The sequence below is a fragment of the Carcharhinus amblyrhynchos genome, chromosome 20 (assembly GCF_965287045.1).
Source record: "Carcharhinus amblyrhynchos chromosome 20, sCarAmb.v2.hapA, whole genome shotgun sequence".
Lineage (NCBI taxonomy): Eukaryota > Metazoa > Chordata > Chondrichthyes > Carcharhiniformes > Carcharhinidae > Carcharhinus > Carcharhinus amblyrhynchos.
The window spans coordinates 41,692,775-41,711,527 of NC_137343.1; the positions used below are offsets into that span (position 1 = coordinate 41,692,775).

The 18,753-nt window shown below is 47.1% G+C and overlaps 1 protein-coding gene across 1 annotated transcript in view; it reads left to right on the top strand.

Annotated features, from left to right (window-relative positions):
- LOC145355955 (solute carrier family 2, facilitated glucose transporter member 11-like) overlaps window positions 1-18,753 on the top strand; it is a 66,877-nt gene that overhangs the window by 32,766 nt on the left and 15,358 nt on the right. The window contains exons 5-7 of the mRNA XM_080208468.1: window positions 6,634-6,763; window positions 13,532-13,680; window positions 15,461-15,648. Coding sequence (XP_080064594.1) covers window positions 6,634-6,763; window positions 13,532-13,680; window positions 15,461-15,648 — 467 coding nt within the window. The remainder of the gene's footprint in view (window positions 1-6,633; window positions 6,764-13,531; window positions 13,681-15,460; window positions 15,649-18,753) is intronic.

Sequence of the window (18,753 nt, forward strand, 5' to 3'; positions counted from 1 at the left end):
TGCCCATCTGAACCCCCTACCCTTCAGGGCACCATATCCCATCCTATTCATGTATTTGTCCAGATGCCCCTTAAATGTCACTGTCATATCTGCTTCCAATACCACCTCCCCCGATAGCGAGTTCCAGGCACCCACCACCCTCAGTGTAAAAAAACTTGCCTCGTACATCTCCTTTAAACCTTGCCCCTCGCACCTTAAACCTTTGCCCCCTAGAAATTGACTGTTTCATTCTGGGAGAAAGCTTCTGATTATCCACTCTGTCCGTGCCCCTCATAATCTTGTAGACTTCTATCAGGTCGTCCCTCAACCTCCGTCGTTCCAGTGAGAACAAACCAAGTTTCTCCAACCTCTCCTCATAGCTAATGCCCCCCATACCAGGCAACATCCTGGTAAATCTCCAAAGCCTCCACATCCTTCTGGTAGTGTGGCGACCAGAATTGAACATTTTATTCCAAGTGTGGTCTAACTAAGGTTCCATAAAGCTGCGACATGACTTGCTAATTTTTAAACTCTGCTTTTATATATATATGGTGAAAGAGTAAATATGAAGCTTGTCTTCTACTTTTAGCAGGTTTATTCTCAGCAGAGAGACAGATTCTCCGTTCCTTTCACCCCAGCTCTCCCAGCTGTGTCCATTTTAAAAGGTGAACCAATGTTTATCACCAGCCTTTAACAATGCAACAGGATTAAAAACAATGTCATTGCCAAATTTTTAAAAATTTATTCGTGGGACCTGGGCCTCACTGGCTAGTGTTTATTGTCCATCCCTAGTTGCTCAAGGGCAGTTGAGAGTCAAAGTTAAAGTTTATTTTGTTATCGTCACAAGTCGGCTTACATTAACACTGCAATGAAGTTACTGTGAAAATCCCCTAGTCGCCACACTCTGGTGTCTGTTCGGGTACACTGAGGGAGAATTTAGCACGGCCAGCAAGTCTTTCGGACTGTGGGAGGAAACAGGAGCACCCAGAGGAAACCCAGGCAGAGACGGGGAGAATGTGCAGACTCCACACAGACAGTGACCCAAGCCAGGAATCAAACCTGGGTCCCTGCGCTGTGAGGCAGCAGATCACTGCCACCCAATCACATGTAGGCCAGATCAGGTAAAGATGGCAGATTTCCTTCCCTAAAGGACATTATTGAACCAGATGAGTTTTTCCGACAATTGACAATGGTTTCATGGTTATCAGTAGATTCATAATTCCACATGTTTTTTATTGAATTCAAACTCCACCGTTTGCCGTGGCAGGATTTGAACCCGGGTGCCCAGAATTACAAAGAACAAAGAACAACCCAGCACGGGAAACAGGCCCTTCGGCCCAACGAGCCCACACCGCCATCTTAAAAGCATTTTCCTACCCCTACCTTGACCTGTGTCTATGTTTATGGTACCCCCATTGGAAACCAGATTCAGGGGAGAATAATTTAGGGACAATTTGGTAAACCAATCAGCCTAAGAGCACATCTTTGGGGTGTGGGAGGAAACCGGAGCGCCCGGAGGAAACCCACGCAACCACAGGGAGAATGCACAAACTCCCACAGACACAGGCCCAAATCCATGTATCTGCACAGCTAGCAGTGATAGTCACTGAGCTGTTGCGGTGCCCGTCTGCTGGTCCAGGATTAAGCACACACAACGACACGAAGTACTAGGCCACTCTCAAAACCTCCAAGAGCAGCCCACGCACGACCCACCGTGTGCATGCCCCTCGTTTGACAACAAGGTGGACCGACACACCTGCGGATTAAAAAGACAAAACATTAACATGCAGCATTGTATTTCCAGTATCGTCCCGAGGCTCTGTCCCTTTTTAAAACCATCTCCTATAACCCTCCTATAACCCTGTACAAATTATCTGAGCTAGTGCAATTGCTGATACATTGACAGATTCCCCTCACTGTCTTTTAAACCAAAATGTTCTAAACTTTTTCAACCCAAACAAGCGGAAACAAAGTCATGTGTTTAACATGATAGATCCTACATTCCCATAACTAGTAACATACATACACATAGGGTGGGATCGTGTCTGTCCCCACCCTGCTACAAGTGAGCACAGAGAAACTGGCCTTCCATCCAAAACTCCATTGTTTTAGCAGCACCAGAGAATCCCAGCCACGAATGAGGCCAAAGATTCTCAGTGACAGTTACAAAGCAAAAAACTGTCTTGTCATTATAACACTGGACACCTCTCTTCCAATAACATTTAGCAATTTCTTGGAGCAGATATTTCTTTTTGTAAAACAATTTGGTAATTGTGTCAACCTGTCATATCTCTCCAACATTTCTTTTATGCTAGCTAGATCTTTCCTTACCAGCTGTTGAGGTTGGAGAATTTGGCACCCATTCAAGTTTCCCTTCACTGCAGCAGGATGGGAAAATCCCACTGGCTAAGCCAGTCCCAATTGTCTGCGTTTAGCCCATATCCCTCTATACCCATTTTACCCATGTAACTGTGTAAATACTTTTTAAAGGACAAAATTGTACCTGCCTCTACTATTACCTTTGGCAGCTTGTTCCAGACACTCACCACCCTCTGTGTGAAATAAAGGCTCTTCTGGACCATTTTGTATCTCTCCCCTCTCTCCTTAAACCTATGCCCTCTACTTTTAAACTCCCCTACCTTTGGGAAAAGATGTTGACTATCTAGCTGATCTATGCCCCTCATTATTTTATAGACCTCGATAAGATCTTTAAGCCTCCTATGCTTCAGAAAAAAGTCCCAGTTTATCCAGCCTCTCCTTATAACTCAAACAACCAAGTCCAGGTAGCATCCTACTAAATCTCTTCTGCACTCTTTCTGGTTTAATAATACCCTTTCTATAATGGGGTAATTAGAACTGTCCACAGTATTCCAAGTGTGGCCTTACCAATGTCTTGTACAACTTCAACAAGACATCCCAACTCCTGTATTCAATGTTCTGACCAATGAAACCAAGCATGCCGAATGCCTTCTTCACCACTCTGTCCACCTGTGACTCCACTTTCAAGGAGCTATGAACCTGTACCCCTAGATCTCTTTGTTTTGTAACTCTCCTCAACGTCCTACCCTTAACTGAGTGAGTCCTGTCCTGGTTCGGTCAACCAAAATGCATCATCTCACATTTATTTAAACTAAATTCCATGTGCTATTCATCAGCCCACTGGCCCAATTGATCAAGATCCCATTGCAATCCTTGATTACTTTTTTCACTGTCCACTATGCCACCAATCTTGTTATCATCTGCAAACTTACTAACCATGCCTCCTAAATTCTCATCCAAACCGTTAATATAAATGACAATGACAGTGAAGCCAGCACTGATCCCTGAGGCTGCTCACAGGCCTCCAGTTTGAAAAACAATCCTCCACAACCACTCTCTGGCTTCTGTCATCAAGTCAATTTTGTATCCATTTGGCTACCTCACCCTGGATCCCGTGAGATTTAACCTTATGCAACAGCCTACTATGTGGTACTGTTAAAGGCCTTGCTAAAGTCCACGTAGACAACATCAACTACACTGCCCTCATCTACCTTCTTGGTTACCTCTTCAAAAAAACTCAATCGAATTTGTGAGACATGATCTTCCACTCACAAAGCTGACTGTCCCTAATCAGTCCTTGGGTCTCTAAATGACTTGCCCCCTTCTATCTTCCTGACTGTAAGTTGGTGATCCGTTCCTGGACTTTGGACCAAGATTTGGAATTGGAAGCTAGTCTCAGTGATAGTGACCAGTGTTGTTTGCTGTACAAATCCATCTGGTTCCCTCTTATTCTTTATCCAGCACCCTTACCCAGTCTGGCCTACGTGTGACTCCAGAGCCACAGCGATGTGGTTGACTCTTAACTGCCCTCTGAAATGGCCTAGCAAACCTCTCAGTGCGAGGGCAACTAGTGATATTCAACAAATGCTGGCCTAGCCAGTGACACCCCCATCATGGAAATTCTAAAAGCAGTTTGCTTTTATTGGATTGGGTTATTTGTTACAAACTGGTTTACTGGAATATTGTTATTCATTAGACCAGTTATCGAGCAACTGGTCCTCAAATTGTTGATGATCTTTCACTGACGGGGAGGTGTTGGGACAGGCTGCTAGACATAATCTCATTAGAGTGTCACCTCGGGAGGGTTGGGGGCGGTGGATGATTTTTCTCTTCTTTGGGAAGCACCATGTGACCATTAGCATCCACTTGACCATAGGCCAGCAGTGCTGACAGTGCTGCACTCCTTCAGCGCTGCACTGGGCTGGCACATAGACACATAGACCACCACAGCGCAGTACAGGCCCTTCGGCCCTCGATGTTGTGCCGACCAGTGGAACCAATCTAATGACCCTCTAACCTAAACTATTCCAATGTTATCCATATGCCTATCCACTGACCATTTGAACGCCCTTAAAGTTGGCGAGTCCACAACTGCTGCAGGCAGGGCATTCCACGCCCTTACTACCCTCTGAGTAAAGAACCTATCTCTGACATCCGTCCTATATTTATTACCCCTCAATTTAAAGCTACCTCCCCTCGTGTTAGCCATCACCATCCGTGGTAAAAGGCTCTCACTGTCCACCCTATCCAATCCTTTGATCATCTTGTACACCTCAATTAGGTCACCTCGTAACCTTCTTCTCTGTAATGAAAATAACCTCAAGTCCCTCAGCCTTTCCTCATAAGACCTTCCCACCATACCAGGCAACATCCTGGTAAACCTCCTCTGCACCCTTTCCAATGCCTCCACATCTTTCTTATAAAGTCGCAACCAGAACTGTACGCAATACTCCAAGTGCGGCCGCACCAGAGTTTTGTACAGTTGTAACATGACCTCACGGCTCCGAAATTCAATCCCTCTACCAATAAAAGCTAACACACCGTACGCCTTCTTAACAACCTGGGTGCTGGTATATGGCCACCTTTTGGATATTTGTTACATAGTGGCTACATACTGTGTGTGCTGCATACTGTGTACATTGGTTACATCCTGTGAACATCACATTAACTGGACCTCGAAGGCAAAGGTCAATGGCTTCTTAAACATTAACATTACACAGAAGACATTTGGACTGCAGTATGTCTGAGCAATAATGTACCATTTCCTCGAGGCTATCCCTGATTTTTAAATCTGAAACCATACACTGGCGAGGTAGGAGAGAAAGGCAACACAGCTGAAATTTTCCTTTTGTTTGTTGCGAGAAGCTTTAATTATTAATGTTATTCATTCACGAAGCTGTGATAGAGAAAGTTTGGCGAAACCTTTCCTCTGGCGTGAGGGCCTGTGACCACAGGGCAAAGGAATTTAAGAATTGGTAAAAAAATGAGAGGAAATGGGAGAAATTTTTCACAAATAAGAATCTGAACTGGAATGCGCTCTCAGAAAAGGAAATTAACTCCATACATGGAGAATATTTATTCGCGTTGAAGTTAATCGTATATCTGACACATATACCACACTTAAAGGAAACCATTTAATTTGTTATATTTGGAGGGTCACGTGCCCACTGGGAATGGGCGTTAATCTGACCCCAGTGCCCATTCTAGCATGGGGAGAATGCAGCTTTATATTCTTGGTGCTCTGTACGGTAACCATGCTGCCATGGGCAGATGCCCACCACTAGCCAGTCATTCCCTTGCATTAAGGGTAAGATAGACACCCTGAGGTGGCAAATTTCACAGCAGCAGCAGCAGCACAGGACACTGAGAAACCAGCAAGAGGAAGAAGTAGTTTTTTTGGAAATGTTGTAGGTGAAATAATACCTCTGAGACTGTTAGTGAGTCAAAATACAGTGGTTTCTATTTCAAAACTCTGGGTACTCCAGAATTTTGGTAGAAGCAGGGACTACCAAACTTCTTATAGAACACAAACACAAGTGGGCATTTATACATCGAGTTTTAGAGTCAATCACGATTCCAAGTTTCCCATTCCGGCCAGAACTCCGGGTCTTCCTTCCTGGGTTGTGATACAGCCCCAGATTTAATCACGATTCACTGGCAGCTGCAGTCAGGACACAGGAAACTCTTCTGCAGCAGTACCGGCATCCCTGTCTTTAAAGAGAAATGTGCGATCGAGGCTGACCCAGCTGGACTTTTCCTGTTAAAAGCCGATATCGCGATCTGCCATCAGCATCCATCGAAAGCCGGTATCGTAAACTACCACCTCTGTAACAATGTCCAACTAACACAAATAGGGAAGATTTGCAAAGTCTACAAAGTAACAGCCACATTAAACTATCTGTCTTTATACAAATGAGAATTAAAGCATGTAAGACATGAACAAATAACTTATATTAATGCCAGGAGCAGTATAAGCTAAAGGAGATCAGTCATGAGGAACGGTTATGTTTGTGACATACTCTAGGTACAAAATCTTTCCCTTCAGGTACAAAATGCATTCATCTTTTCCCTACTTCAGTAAAGTAGAGACTTGCTCACAAAATCACAGCTTGGAGTGGATTCTCAAGGGCCAGAAAGCTGACTTTGTGAATCGTAAAGTTCACTTTTACACCAGGGTGACAAGTGAGAAAGTTTTCCTGAACCTCACAGATGGAACACGACCATATTCAATCCCGCTGAATATTTCTAAACACAATCGATGCTCGCCTGCAAGAGTCTAATTAACTCTCGTCATTGCTCCTGATGCATGTTCTCTGTCCTGTTTCTATTCAAAAGGCATTGGACTAGTGGCTCATGGCCTGTACCTCGGGGAAATAGCACCAAAGAACATGCGAGGCGCCGTGTGTATGACCCGTGCAGTATTCGTTGCCTTTGGCAAATGGATGGGGCTGGTGGTTGGACTCAGGTAAAGTCTGAACTGTGAATGTAGCTAAAGTAACCAACCAACTGCAGAGAAATGTGTGTCATTTCTACACTTGCGGCTCAGGCACTGAACACTTGTGATTGATTGGGATTGAAGTTTATGGATGGGAATCCAGCTCTGTAAGGTTTAAAGTTTATTTATTGGTGTCACAAGCAGGCTTACATTAACACTGCAATGGAGTTACTGTGAAAATCCTGTAGGCGCCACACTCCGGCACCTGTTCGGGTACGCTGAGGGAGAATTTAGCATGGACGATGCACCTAACCAGCTCATTTTTCAGACTGGGAGGAAACCTGGAGCATCCGGAGAAAACCCACGTAGACACGGGGAGAATGTGCGGACACCTCACAGATGGTGACCCAAGCTGGGAATTGAACCGGCTGTGAATGAGCGGTGAGGCAGCAGTGCTAATCACTGGGCCGCTATGATTTGATGTTATTCGGTAGAAAAACTGTGTTGGTGTTGCTTCTGCGCTCATCCAGCGTGTCTTATACTGCATGGTATCTTAGTCAGAGTGTTAGTGTAGGTGTACTGTGTGCACACTGGAAGTATGCTGAACTGGCACACCATGGGGCAGTATGTTGGCACAGTGGTTAGCACTGCTGCCTCACAGCACCAGGGACCCGGGTTCAATTCCCGGCTTGGGTCACTGTGTGTGTGGAGTTTGCACATTCTCCCCGTGTCTGCATGGGTTTCCCCTGGGTGCTCCAGTTTCCTCCCACAGTATGAAAGACGTGCTGGTTAGGGTGCATTGACCCAAACAGGCTGGAGTGTGGGGATTAGGGGATTTTCACAGTAACTGTAGTGTTAATGTAAGCCTTACTCGTGACTAATAAATAAAGAAACTTGATGTCAGTCAGCAGGTAACACTGACTTGACACCCAAGTCAGTATTTGTGATCTCGCTGCTCTAGATGATGCCTGTTACAACCAGGCACAGCTGTACATGTCTTTAGCAGCATGGTCTCTCATTCCCATCAGTGCTATTTACAGGGATCACCAACACTTTGCAAATTAGTTGCTTGTTTCTTTATGTGGCTGAGGGTGTTCTGGATGTTTGGAGGAGTTGATAGCAGTTGGTAAAGTCAGCAGTGAGCAGTGCTGGGAAGGGCATTAGTTACAGTTACAAGGGTCGGGAATTCACCACTGGCTCCCAGTTTGGGAGTATAACTGCAGCTCAACTTTAGGCTGTAGCAGCAGAGAGAGATACAGCAGAGGAAGCGAGGATGACAAGTTGTTCACAGGGGAAAGAGTAGGAGGAAGGCTTTCAGGCCTTTCCCTACCCAGCCTCTCCCAGGAATACCTCCCCTTTTAAAGACGGTGATGCCATTGAATGTCAAGGTGATTAGATTGTCTGGGGTTGGATGCGATGGCACGGTGGTTAGCACTCCTACCTCACAGCACCCAGGTTCCCGGGTTCAATTCCAGCTTCAGCTCATTGTCTGTGCAGAGTTAACACTTTCTCCCCATGTCAGGTGCTCTCTGGATGCTTCGGTTTCCTCCCAAAGATGTGCAGGTTCGGTGGGTTAGCTATGCTAAATTACCGTTAGTGTCAGGGTATTAGCAAGAGGAATAAAGATTATGGGGATAGGGCCTGGGTGGGAGTGGAGTGGGTACAGACCTGATGGGCCGCATGGCCTCCTTCTGTACTGTGGGCATTCTATGATTCTATTCTATAATTCTACGAGCGTTGACTGGCACTCGTACGGTGTGAATGTTACTTGCCACATTAGCCCAAGCTTGAACATTGTTCATATCTTGCTGCGTATGGATATGATTGCTTCAGTATCTGAGGAGATGTGAATGGTGCTGAATGTTGTGCAGTCATCGGCCAACATCCCCACTTCTGACATCGTGATAGGGGGAAGGTCATTAATGAAGCAACAGAAGATGGTTGGGCCTAGAACACTACCCTTAGGAACTCCTGCAGAGATGTCCTGGAGCTGAGATGATCCACCTCCAACAACCATCAGTGGAGAGTTTTCCCTGATTCCCATCGAGTCCAGTTTTGCCACAGCTTCTTGATGCCACACTTGGTCAGATGCTTGTTAAGAGCAGTCACTCTTGCCTCACTTTTAGAGTTTAGCTCTTTTGTCAATTGGATGAGGACCGTAATGCGGTCAGAAGCTGAGTGGCCCTGGAAGAACCCAAACTCAGTGTCAATGAACAGGATATTAATAAGTCAGTGCCATTGGATACCACCATCAATGGCACCTTCCATCCCTTTGCTGAGAGTAGGTTGATAGGTGAAAATTGGCTGGGTTGGATTTGTCTTGCTTTTTGCGGACAGGATTTACCTGGGCAATTTCCACATTGCTGGGTAGAGCTGTAGCTGTACTGGAACAGCTTGGAACACAAGTGTTCAGTGCTATAGCCAGGATCAGGGGCTTTGCAGCATCCAGTTCCCTCAGCCATTTCTTCACAGCAAGGAATGAATCAAATTGGCTGGAAATTGAAGTTTGATCATTGACTCTGGCTCCCATGAATAAAACTCCAGTTCCTCCCCTTCATGCTCATCACTGGGCCCCTCTTGCTCATAATCCTGATGGCAAAATAATTAGTCCAAAGCAACTTTATCCAACAAAGCATCCAGCGTTCCATACAAATCCCAACTATTTAGCCTCAGGCATTCCCTTAGATGTCAGAGGACAGGATAATTGCAAATCATAGAATCATAGAACCCTACAGTACAGAAAGAGGCCCTTCGGCCCATCGAGTCTGCACAGACCATAATCCCACCCAGGCCCTATCCCCATATCCCTACTACTACATAACATCCCTAAATGTTATGCCCCTGTTCAAAAAAGATTGCAAGGATAGTCCCAGCAATTACAGAGCTGTCAGTTTAACATCAGCAATGGACACGATCTAGAAACAATTATTCGGGATAGAATTAGTCACATGGAGAATTGTGGGTTGATTAGGAAGAGGCAGCCTGGATTTCTAAAGGGGAAATCTAACTCACTAGAGTTTTTTGAAGACATCACAGAGGGTTGATGAGGGTAATGCTGTTGATGTGATATACAGGGACTTCCAAAAGGCATTTAAAACAATATCACACAACAGATTTGTGAGAAAATTTAGAGCTCATGGAGTAAAAGAAACAGTATCAACGTGGGTGAAAAAATAGAAAGCACAGAGCAATGGTCAATGGATATTTTTTGGCTGGGGAAAGGTTTTTCCCCAGGGGTTGATATTGGGGTCTTTGCTTTTCCTGGTTTATATTAATGATCTAGATCTTGCTAGGCAGGGGACAATGTCAATGGTTGCAGATGATACGAAACTTGGAAGTATTTTAAACTGTGAGGAGGGCAGTGTAGAACCTCAAAAGGACATGGGCAAGTAAAGCCCAGTTTGGGAGGGTGGTGGAGGGGGATTGCCTCGTATCCTTTAAAAGTACCTGGATGGTCACTTGGTACATCATAACATTCAGGGCTACGGGCCAAGTGCTGGCAGATGGGATTAGATGGGAGTTCAGGTGTTTCTAATGTGTCGGTGCAGACTTGATGGGCTGAAGGGCCTCTTCTACACTGTATGATTCTGTGAAGTTGGTGGAGTGGGCAGATAGGTGGCGAATGACGTTCAATGTGGAGAAATGTGAGGTGATGCATTTTGAGAGGAAGGACATGGAGAGACAATATAAAATTAGGGGTAAAATTCTACCTGGGGTGCAGGAGCAGAGGGAGCTGGGTGTATTTGTGCAGAGATCATTGCAGGATAGGTGGAGAGAGCAGTTAATAAAGTGTGTAATATTCCGGGCTTTGTTAATAGGGGCATAGAGTACAAGAGCAAGGAGGCTCTACTGAATTTACACAAGACACTAGTTAGACCTCAGCTGGAATTTTGTGTACAGCTCTGAGCGTCACACTGTAAGAAGGATGTGAATGTATTGGAGAGAGTGCAGAGGACTTTTACAAGAATGAGAAACTTCAGTTATGAGGTGAGATTGGGACTGGTCACCTTGGAAGGGAGGCTGAGAGGAGATTTGATGGAGATGTTCGAAATCTTGAAGGGGCTGGACAGAGAAGATCAGGAGAAACTTGCCGCTCGTAAAAGGATGAAGAGTGAGAGGGCACAGATTTAAGCTGATTTGCAAAAGAAGCAAATGCGATGTGAGAAAAACTTTTGCATGCAATGAGCGATCGGTGTTCAGAATGTACTGCCAGGAAGTGTGGTGGAGGCAGCTTCAATCGAGGCGTTCAAGAGGGTATTAGATGATAATTTGAATAGAAACAATGTGCAGGGGTATGGGGAGAAAGCAGGGGAGCGGCACTAAGTCATAATGAACGATTGGAGAACCAGTGCAGACATGATGGGCCCAATGGCCTCCTTCTGCACCAGAACAATTCTGTAATAGTGCCTGTTACACATATCCCTTCGCCTGGCTTCAAACAGGCCTGATTTCAGCACCACCTCAGTGTGGACAGCTGCATTCCGGGCGGAGAGTGGACTGGCCAAGAGGCAACAGCAAGGGCCACATTAGAATGGTGATCGTCAGAACACAGACTTCCTGAGAGAGGGCAGGAGGCTCATGCCCCATGAAGACAAGGTCACTGGTACGGGGTGGAGCCTCAGCAATAGGGGAAATGTGCTGGAGCACACATTGTTGGACTCTGTAAGTACTCATAACCACAGCCATATAGTGGCAATCTGAGCCTGCAGAGCATCTGGCTGGGATGTACATCAGCAAACATGCAGTCCTAACCTGCAGCTCATTCTGCTGTTAGATGGTCTTTGCTGTGCTGCAATGGAAGCTGAGACATTGGCCACCATGTCCTGCACCACAGTTGGGCCCATGAGTGCAGTCACAGAGTTAGTCATGGTGGGAATGATGGGCTCGGAACTCTCTGCTGTGTTAGGGCTGGATTCCTCCAGACTCTCTAACAGCAGCACGGTAGCACAGTGGTTAGCGCTGCTGCTTCACAGCTCCAGGGTGCTGGGTTCAATTCCCGGCTCGGGTCACTGTCTGTGTGGAGTTTGCACATTCTCCTCGTGTCTGTGTGGGTTTCCTCCGGGAGCTCCAGTTTCCTCCCACAGTCCAAAGATGTGCGGGTTAGGTTGATTGGCCATGCTAAGAAATTGCCTCTTAGTGTCCAGGGATGCATTGATTAGAGGGATTAGTGGGTATAATATGTAGGAATATGGGGGTGGGGCCTGGGTGGGATTGTGCTCGGTGCAGACTCGATGGGCCGAAGGGCCTCTTTCTGCACTGTAGGGTTGTATGATTCTATGAATCGGTAATCTGGTCAGGCTGCCAATGCATTCAGTGCCTATGTTCACCAGCATTCTGCTGTATGCCACCCCCACTGAAATCCTCATCAGAATCTACTGCGTGCCATCTGCAACTGTGCCCTCTGGAGAACTGGCACATGAACTGTGCCATCACCCTTGACCAGTCTACGTACCTGGTGACTCACCGTGCTTGGATGCTACCATCCTATATGTGCAGTATTGGAGCGGGTGACTGCGGGCATCACTCTTCATCACAGCTCTGCTGGAACTCTGGCCCTTCCTCGTGAGGTTGCACAGGCTGATCAGGAGCTAAGAGAAGTGAAAGGGGAAGTTTGGGGTGAGGGAAAGGTTGGTGATGTTGGGGGGGGGATGCTGGTGAGAGGTCCATGGTGACACAAGCTGCAGCTTGCGCGCCGAGCAGCTGGATAAGGGTGGGATGGGGGCTGAGGATGGGCCGTCAGCAGGAATATCCTGAATGATCTGGGCAGCTCTGACCCCTGCCATGGGGAACCCTGTCTCACAGTCTTCCCTAGCAGGCTAGAGTCTAACAGGTGTACTTGTCTCCAGCTTTGCTTTGCACTATTAGTTACTCACACCTTGCCCTACACAAGCCCTTTGAAACTGCCCCATCATTCATTCTGATTGTGCCCCCCCCCGGTTCTCTTGAACTGCAGCGATTACGACCCTAACTGACTTACAGATCAGTCCCACCATCCCAGGTATCAGTCTGGTAAACATTCACTACACCGTCTCCAGAGCAAGAACATCCTTCCTCAGATAAGGAGATCAAAACTGCACACGATATTCCAGGCGTGGTCTCACCAAGGCCCTGTGTTACTCTCTTCCTCTCCCTCAGTCTGTAGCCGTTCAGATAATAATCTGCTTTCCTATTATTGTTACCATAACGAATAACCTCACATTTATCCACATTATATTGAATCTGCCATTCATTTGCCCACTTACTCAGCCTGTCTAAATCACACTGAAGCATCTCTGCATCCTCCTGACAGCTCACCCTCTCTCCTGGCTTTGTTTCACATACAAGAGAGGAGAGATTATCAGTCATTGTATTGCACTGTGTTTCGGTGATGTGCCTTCCATAGCTGAATAGTTGAAAGCAGGGGGGAGCTGCCTTTGGGAGGTGTGTGAGTTGGGCTATGTGAATATTAGGCTCGAGTCCTGAGGACCAGTGACAGCTGCTTTTGTGATGTCCTGGGGTGGCGCTGGGTGTAGCGCAGTAGGATGTATTTTTGTCAGTGGGACTAAGCAAAAAATGGTTGCGCACAGACAAGGAGGGCCAAAAGGCCTGTTTCTGAGCTGTAATTTTCTATGGTTTTGGCACACTATAGGGCCAGACCATGACCTAACCTGAATATAAAAGCAAAATACTGCGGATGTTGGAATCTCATCCAGACTGGAAACGCTGGCTCTGTTCTCTGTCAGACCTGCTGAGATTTTGCAGCATTTTCTGTTTCTGTTTCATGATCTAACCTTATCGTGCACTCCTGCCCCCCCCCAGGCAAATTCTTGGCAATGAAAGTACCTGGCACCTACAGCTGGCCTTCAGTGGGCTGCCTGCCCTGATACAGCTCATCATCCTGCCCTGGTTTCCCGAGAGCCCCAGATACCTGCTCATAGAGAAAGGAAACCGAGACCTGTGCATTGATGGTAAGTGTAAATATCGGGCAGCTCTCAAAGGGAGGTGTTCACAGAATCCCAACAGTGCAGAAGGAGGCCATTCAGCCCATCGGGTCTGCGCCGACCAATATCCCACCCAGGCCCTATCCCCGTAACCCCACTTATTTACCCTTCTAACCCCCTAACACTCAGGGGCGATTCAGCAAGGCCAATCAACCTGGTGGGAGGAAACCAGAGCACCAGGAGGAAATCCACACAGTCACGGGGAGAACGTACAAACTTCACACAGACAGTGACCTGAGGCTGGAATTGAACTGGGTTCCTGGCGCTGTGAGGCAGCGGTGCCAACCACTGTGCCACCCTGCCACCCCACAGTTGTGGCACTGTTGTTCTTTCCAAGTAGAGAAGGGGACAAAGTGGGGGGTCTGAGAGGGAAGGGGGGGCTGGGTAAGGGTCATAGAGGGAAGGGGGCTGGGTAGGGATCTGAGGGGGAAGGGGTCTGGGTGGGGGTCTGAGGGGGATGGGGGCTGGGTGGGGGTCTGAGGGGGAAGGGGTCTGGGTGGGGATCTGAGGGGGAAGGGGGCTGGGTGGGGGTCTGAGAGGGAAGGGGGGTGGGTGGGGATCTGAGGGGGAAGGGGGCTGGGTGGGGGTCTGAGGGGGAGGGGAGGCTGGGTGGGGATCTGAGGGGGAAGGGGGGTGGGTGGGGATCTGAGGGGGAAGGGGGCTGGGTGGGGATCTGAGGGGGAAGGGGGCTGGGTGGGGGTCTGAGGGGGAAGAGGGGTGGGTAGGTGGGCCTGACGGGGAGGGGAGGCTGGGTGGGGATCTGAGGGGGATGGGGGAGCTGAGTGAAAGTGATGAAGGTGGGTTGGGTCAGGTCAATGTCATGCCTGCATGGTGTGGGCAGCAGGGGTTTGACCTGTGGCGAGGGGGAGGATGCCCCTCTTTGATGAGGGAGTGCCCCCTTGGAGCCTCTGGTTCCAGATTTTGGATTAGACTTTGTCTCAGGCCCCACCTGACCCAACACCAGTTACAGTCCCATCCAGAGGAATGTCTGGCCATTTCACCACGAGGGACATCTACCATCCAGATTTGAGTAATGGGCCCTTATATTCCACTGCTTTGATCTTACCTTGTGACGTAGTGCGCAAGTGAATGTGGCATTCTGAATATATTTATTTATCAGTGTCACAAGTAGGCTTACATTAACACTGCAATGGAGTTACTGTGAAAATCCCCTAATGGTTACACTCTGGTGTCTGTTTGGGTACATGATGGAGAATTTAGCATGGCCAATACACCTAGCCTACATGTCTTTCAGACTGTGGGAGGAAACCCATGCAGACACAGGGAGAACACGCAGACTCTGCACAGATGGTGACCCAAGCGGGGAATTGAACCCAGGTCCCTAACTCTGTGAGGCCTTAGGTTAACATAACTGATTTAAAGTAACACTGGATAATGTAGACACTGTTCTGTAAACATAATCCCAACATTATATTATAATTTCAATGCTTTATTGTGTGGGCCAGACATTGAAAGTGGTGTATCTTCCATTATTCCAGTGCCATTGCGAGATTTTTTGTACTGATTCCATTCCAATCATTCTTTCCTACTTGTTATTTATCTCTGGGCAGTTTACCAGTGTTAAATTGTATCTGCCAAGTGTCTGCCCAAATGGCAAATTCACGCAGATAAACCGCCATGTAACTCCGATTACCCAACCAACTCGTTCGTCAATGCACAACCCCCCCCTTATTGAGAGGAGCGCTGATTCTAATTCATCACCTTTTGTTGCTTCTCTCCCTCGAAGCTCTTCAGAAACTGTGGGGTACGGGCGATTTCACTGAGGAGGTTGAGGACATGATGGCGGAAAAGGCACAGATGCAGGGTTCAAGCAAAAGAAACGTAATCCAGCTGGTCAGAGACAAAATGGTTCGGTGCCAGTTCTTAACCTCTGTGGCCATCAGTACGGGGATGCAGCTGAGTGGTATCAACATTGTAAGTATCAAATCCATTTCTAAAGCTCTCTCTTCACAACAGTTTCCACTCCATTCTGCTCAGATAGAAATCAGTGTGCTGTCAATGTACCGCACACACTCAACGTCAAACATTTGTTTCATTCAATGTTACACTTAACAAAGTCAAAATGAACTAAAGTAGCACGAATACATTACAGAGCAAGACATTCTAATAGTTCATGAGCCAGTGCCCCTGATTTACTGTACAATAGCTCTATGACTTCAGCACTGGCACTCTGGAAAGGTTGGAACAATCAGGGGCTGGGAAATTCTCTCCGGTGACTGATTTCCGAGCGGATTCAGGCTGGTGTGTTTACAGCTTCCAGACAGTTTCCAGAAGCAGAGTGTGAACTGAAGTCAGTGCCGTGACCTAGATCCTTGTAGCTCACGTTGTGCCTTGTCATACAGTGTGTTCTTAACCTTTGTACGGTGGACAGAGAACTGCGAGTCGACTTCTTGTTAATACAATAAGGTTTATTCATTACACAATTAATATTAGTTACGGTAGTTACTCTTAGAGGACAATCAAGATTCAAACTTAACGCTGGACTTTGATTTAACTGTGAATGACTGACACGTACCCGAGCAGACATTGGCCTGTGTCCACGTGTTGATCTCTGCAATCAGCTCGGTATGGTCTGGTCTTTGGTCTGGTCTGACCCTCTTCTCCTGGACCTGGCCTGTTCTTCCTCCTCTTCCTCTGGATGGTCCAGGGTTGTCCTTCACGGTGGTTGGTCTCTAGAGTACCCTCTGCTGGTGGTGTATTGCACAGCACCTTTATCCTTGGATTATTTCACACCCTTTAGAGCACAGCCGTAGTGAAGATCTACCCAGGAATCGGGTGCTTTCTTTCTCTTCTTCTATCGCAGTGACGGGCAACCTCTGCCAGTGAGTGGCTCTCCTCCATCTCAGTGGGTTGCAAGATCGAAATCGGGCCTGTTCACTAACCCGTGAATAAGATTAAGTGCACTTAATACGTGCTTAATATTTCACCACGAGTTATAGAAAATTCCAAATCGGTTAATATATCAATAGAACTGTCATCAAGTTCAAACGGTAAAAGCAAAAGAAACATTGATGTTTTGGACACAGGGGGAGCGCAGGGCTCTCACAGTCAGTGTTGTGAGCAGTCAGCACACACCTCACTTCACTGCCCTTGATTTATGTGTATCACTTCAGCCACATCTTAAAAAAAGACACTACAAGGACGGAAATCACCGGAGTGTGGACAACAGTCAACAAAATGTCTGGTGGGTTGGGCCCCGGTGGGCCCCCGGGCTGCTAGTTACCCACCACCTCGGTCTCCCGGTGGAGAAACTGCCCGCCAGACACTGCAAGTCACAGCTCAGAACTCTACATACCTGCTGGATGCAGCCACCTTCACTCAGGGCAAATAGGAAAATAAAGATCAGAAGGATTGTAAAGGGGTTCATTCCCCCGTGTGGATCAAGCATGTTACCTGAAGATGTGACAAACAGCAGCTTTGATTGTGTCAGATGTCAAAGTGACCGCAGAGCTTTAGCCCAGGACAATGGGATTAATCTTGAACCCTGAATAACGATGTCACCGGCATTCGGCCTCTGATCTTTGGGTAAACGTTCTCCAAGGCGGCCTTCATGACATACAACAGCGCAGAGTCGCTGAGCAGAGACTGATAGCCAAGTTCCACACACGTGAGGACGGTTTCAACCGGGATCTCGGGTTCATGTCACACTATCTGTAACCCCCACGACTTGCCTGAACTTGCAACATCTCACTAACTGTCCTGTCTGGAGACAATACACATCTCTTTAACCTATGCTTAATGCTATCTCCACTCACACTGTCTGCACCTTTAAGAATTGATTAGCTGTAAAGACTCACATTCGAATCAGTATTCTGTAAACTGTGCCTTTATAGGCTCTGTTTACGACCAGAACTCCCCACGCACCTGACAAAGGGGGAAAGCCCCGAAAGCTAGTGGTGTTTGCTACCAGATAAACCTGTTGGATTTTAACCGGGTGTTGTGAGACTAACAATGAAAAAGCCATTGGTTTACTGACCATTGGACAAAGGGTCACATTCACTTAGCAGCACATTCACAGCTGCTGTAACCATGCCCAATTCTCAATCCATTCACTATTAGTTACTACACCAGCTGCAAAATAAAATATCTTCCACTGTGTGTGACTGACTACAAAATTCCAATGTTACATCGAAGCTTCAACAAAATCGCTTTCATCAATATCGAACTCAGTCTCGAGTTATCATTCCAGGAACCAAGAGTATTTACTGTGTTTCTGTTCTTCCTCCTTGGATCAGAATCAGGAGAGAGATTTGTGAAGGTCTAACTCCCCCAGGGCAACATGAGTGCCAAGAATGGTGGAAGTACCTGGTGCCCAGGAAATGCGGACATACCCATGTTGGATGGGGAGTTGGATGCAGATACCAGCTCACCAAGAGGGAGCAGGTGTCATTGTGTGCCTGTCATCCCGTGTGCCCTGGATGAGAACAATCTCTGGATCCGCCAGAGAATTGAATAACTCTCCTTGCTGCTCGACACTCCCCCCCACCCCACACCCACCCACCCAATCAGACCCAGGCTCACTCAACAAGAAAACAGCCATTGAAATAAAAACCAAAGATTTGCGAACACTGGAAATCTGAAATACGAACAGAAAATGTTGGAAAATCTCAGCAGGTCTGGCAGTATCTGCGGAGAGAGAAACAGAGTTAATGTTTTGAGTCCTCGTGGCTCTTCTTCAGTTAAAGAGGGGTCGGAATGTGATGGAATGTATAGTTGGAGAGGGAGGTGGGGAATGTGGGGCAGAATAGAAGGTCAGGGATAGGTGAGAACTCAGGAGAGATTGACAAAGATGTCGTGGACACAAGACAAAGGGAGTGTAAATGATGGTGTTAAAGACTAAAGAAGGTGTTGATAGTGGAATAAAAGTAATCCAACAGAATGTGTTCATCACAGAATTAGAGGCAGCATTCAGTGAAAGCAAACCGGGATGGCGTGACAGGGAAGGGGTGAAAAACAACACATCAAAATAGAGGAGAGAGTTGATGGTCTGAAGTTGTTGAATTCAATGTTAAGTGCAGA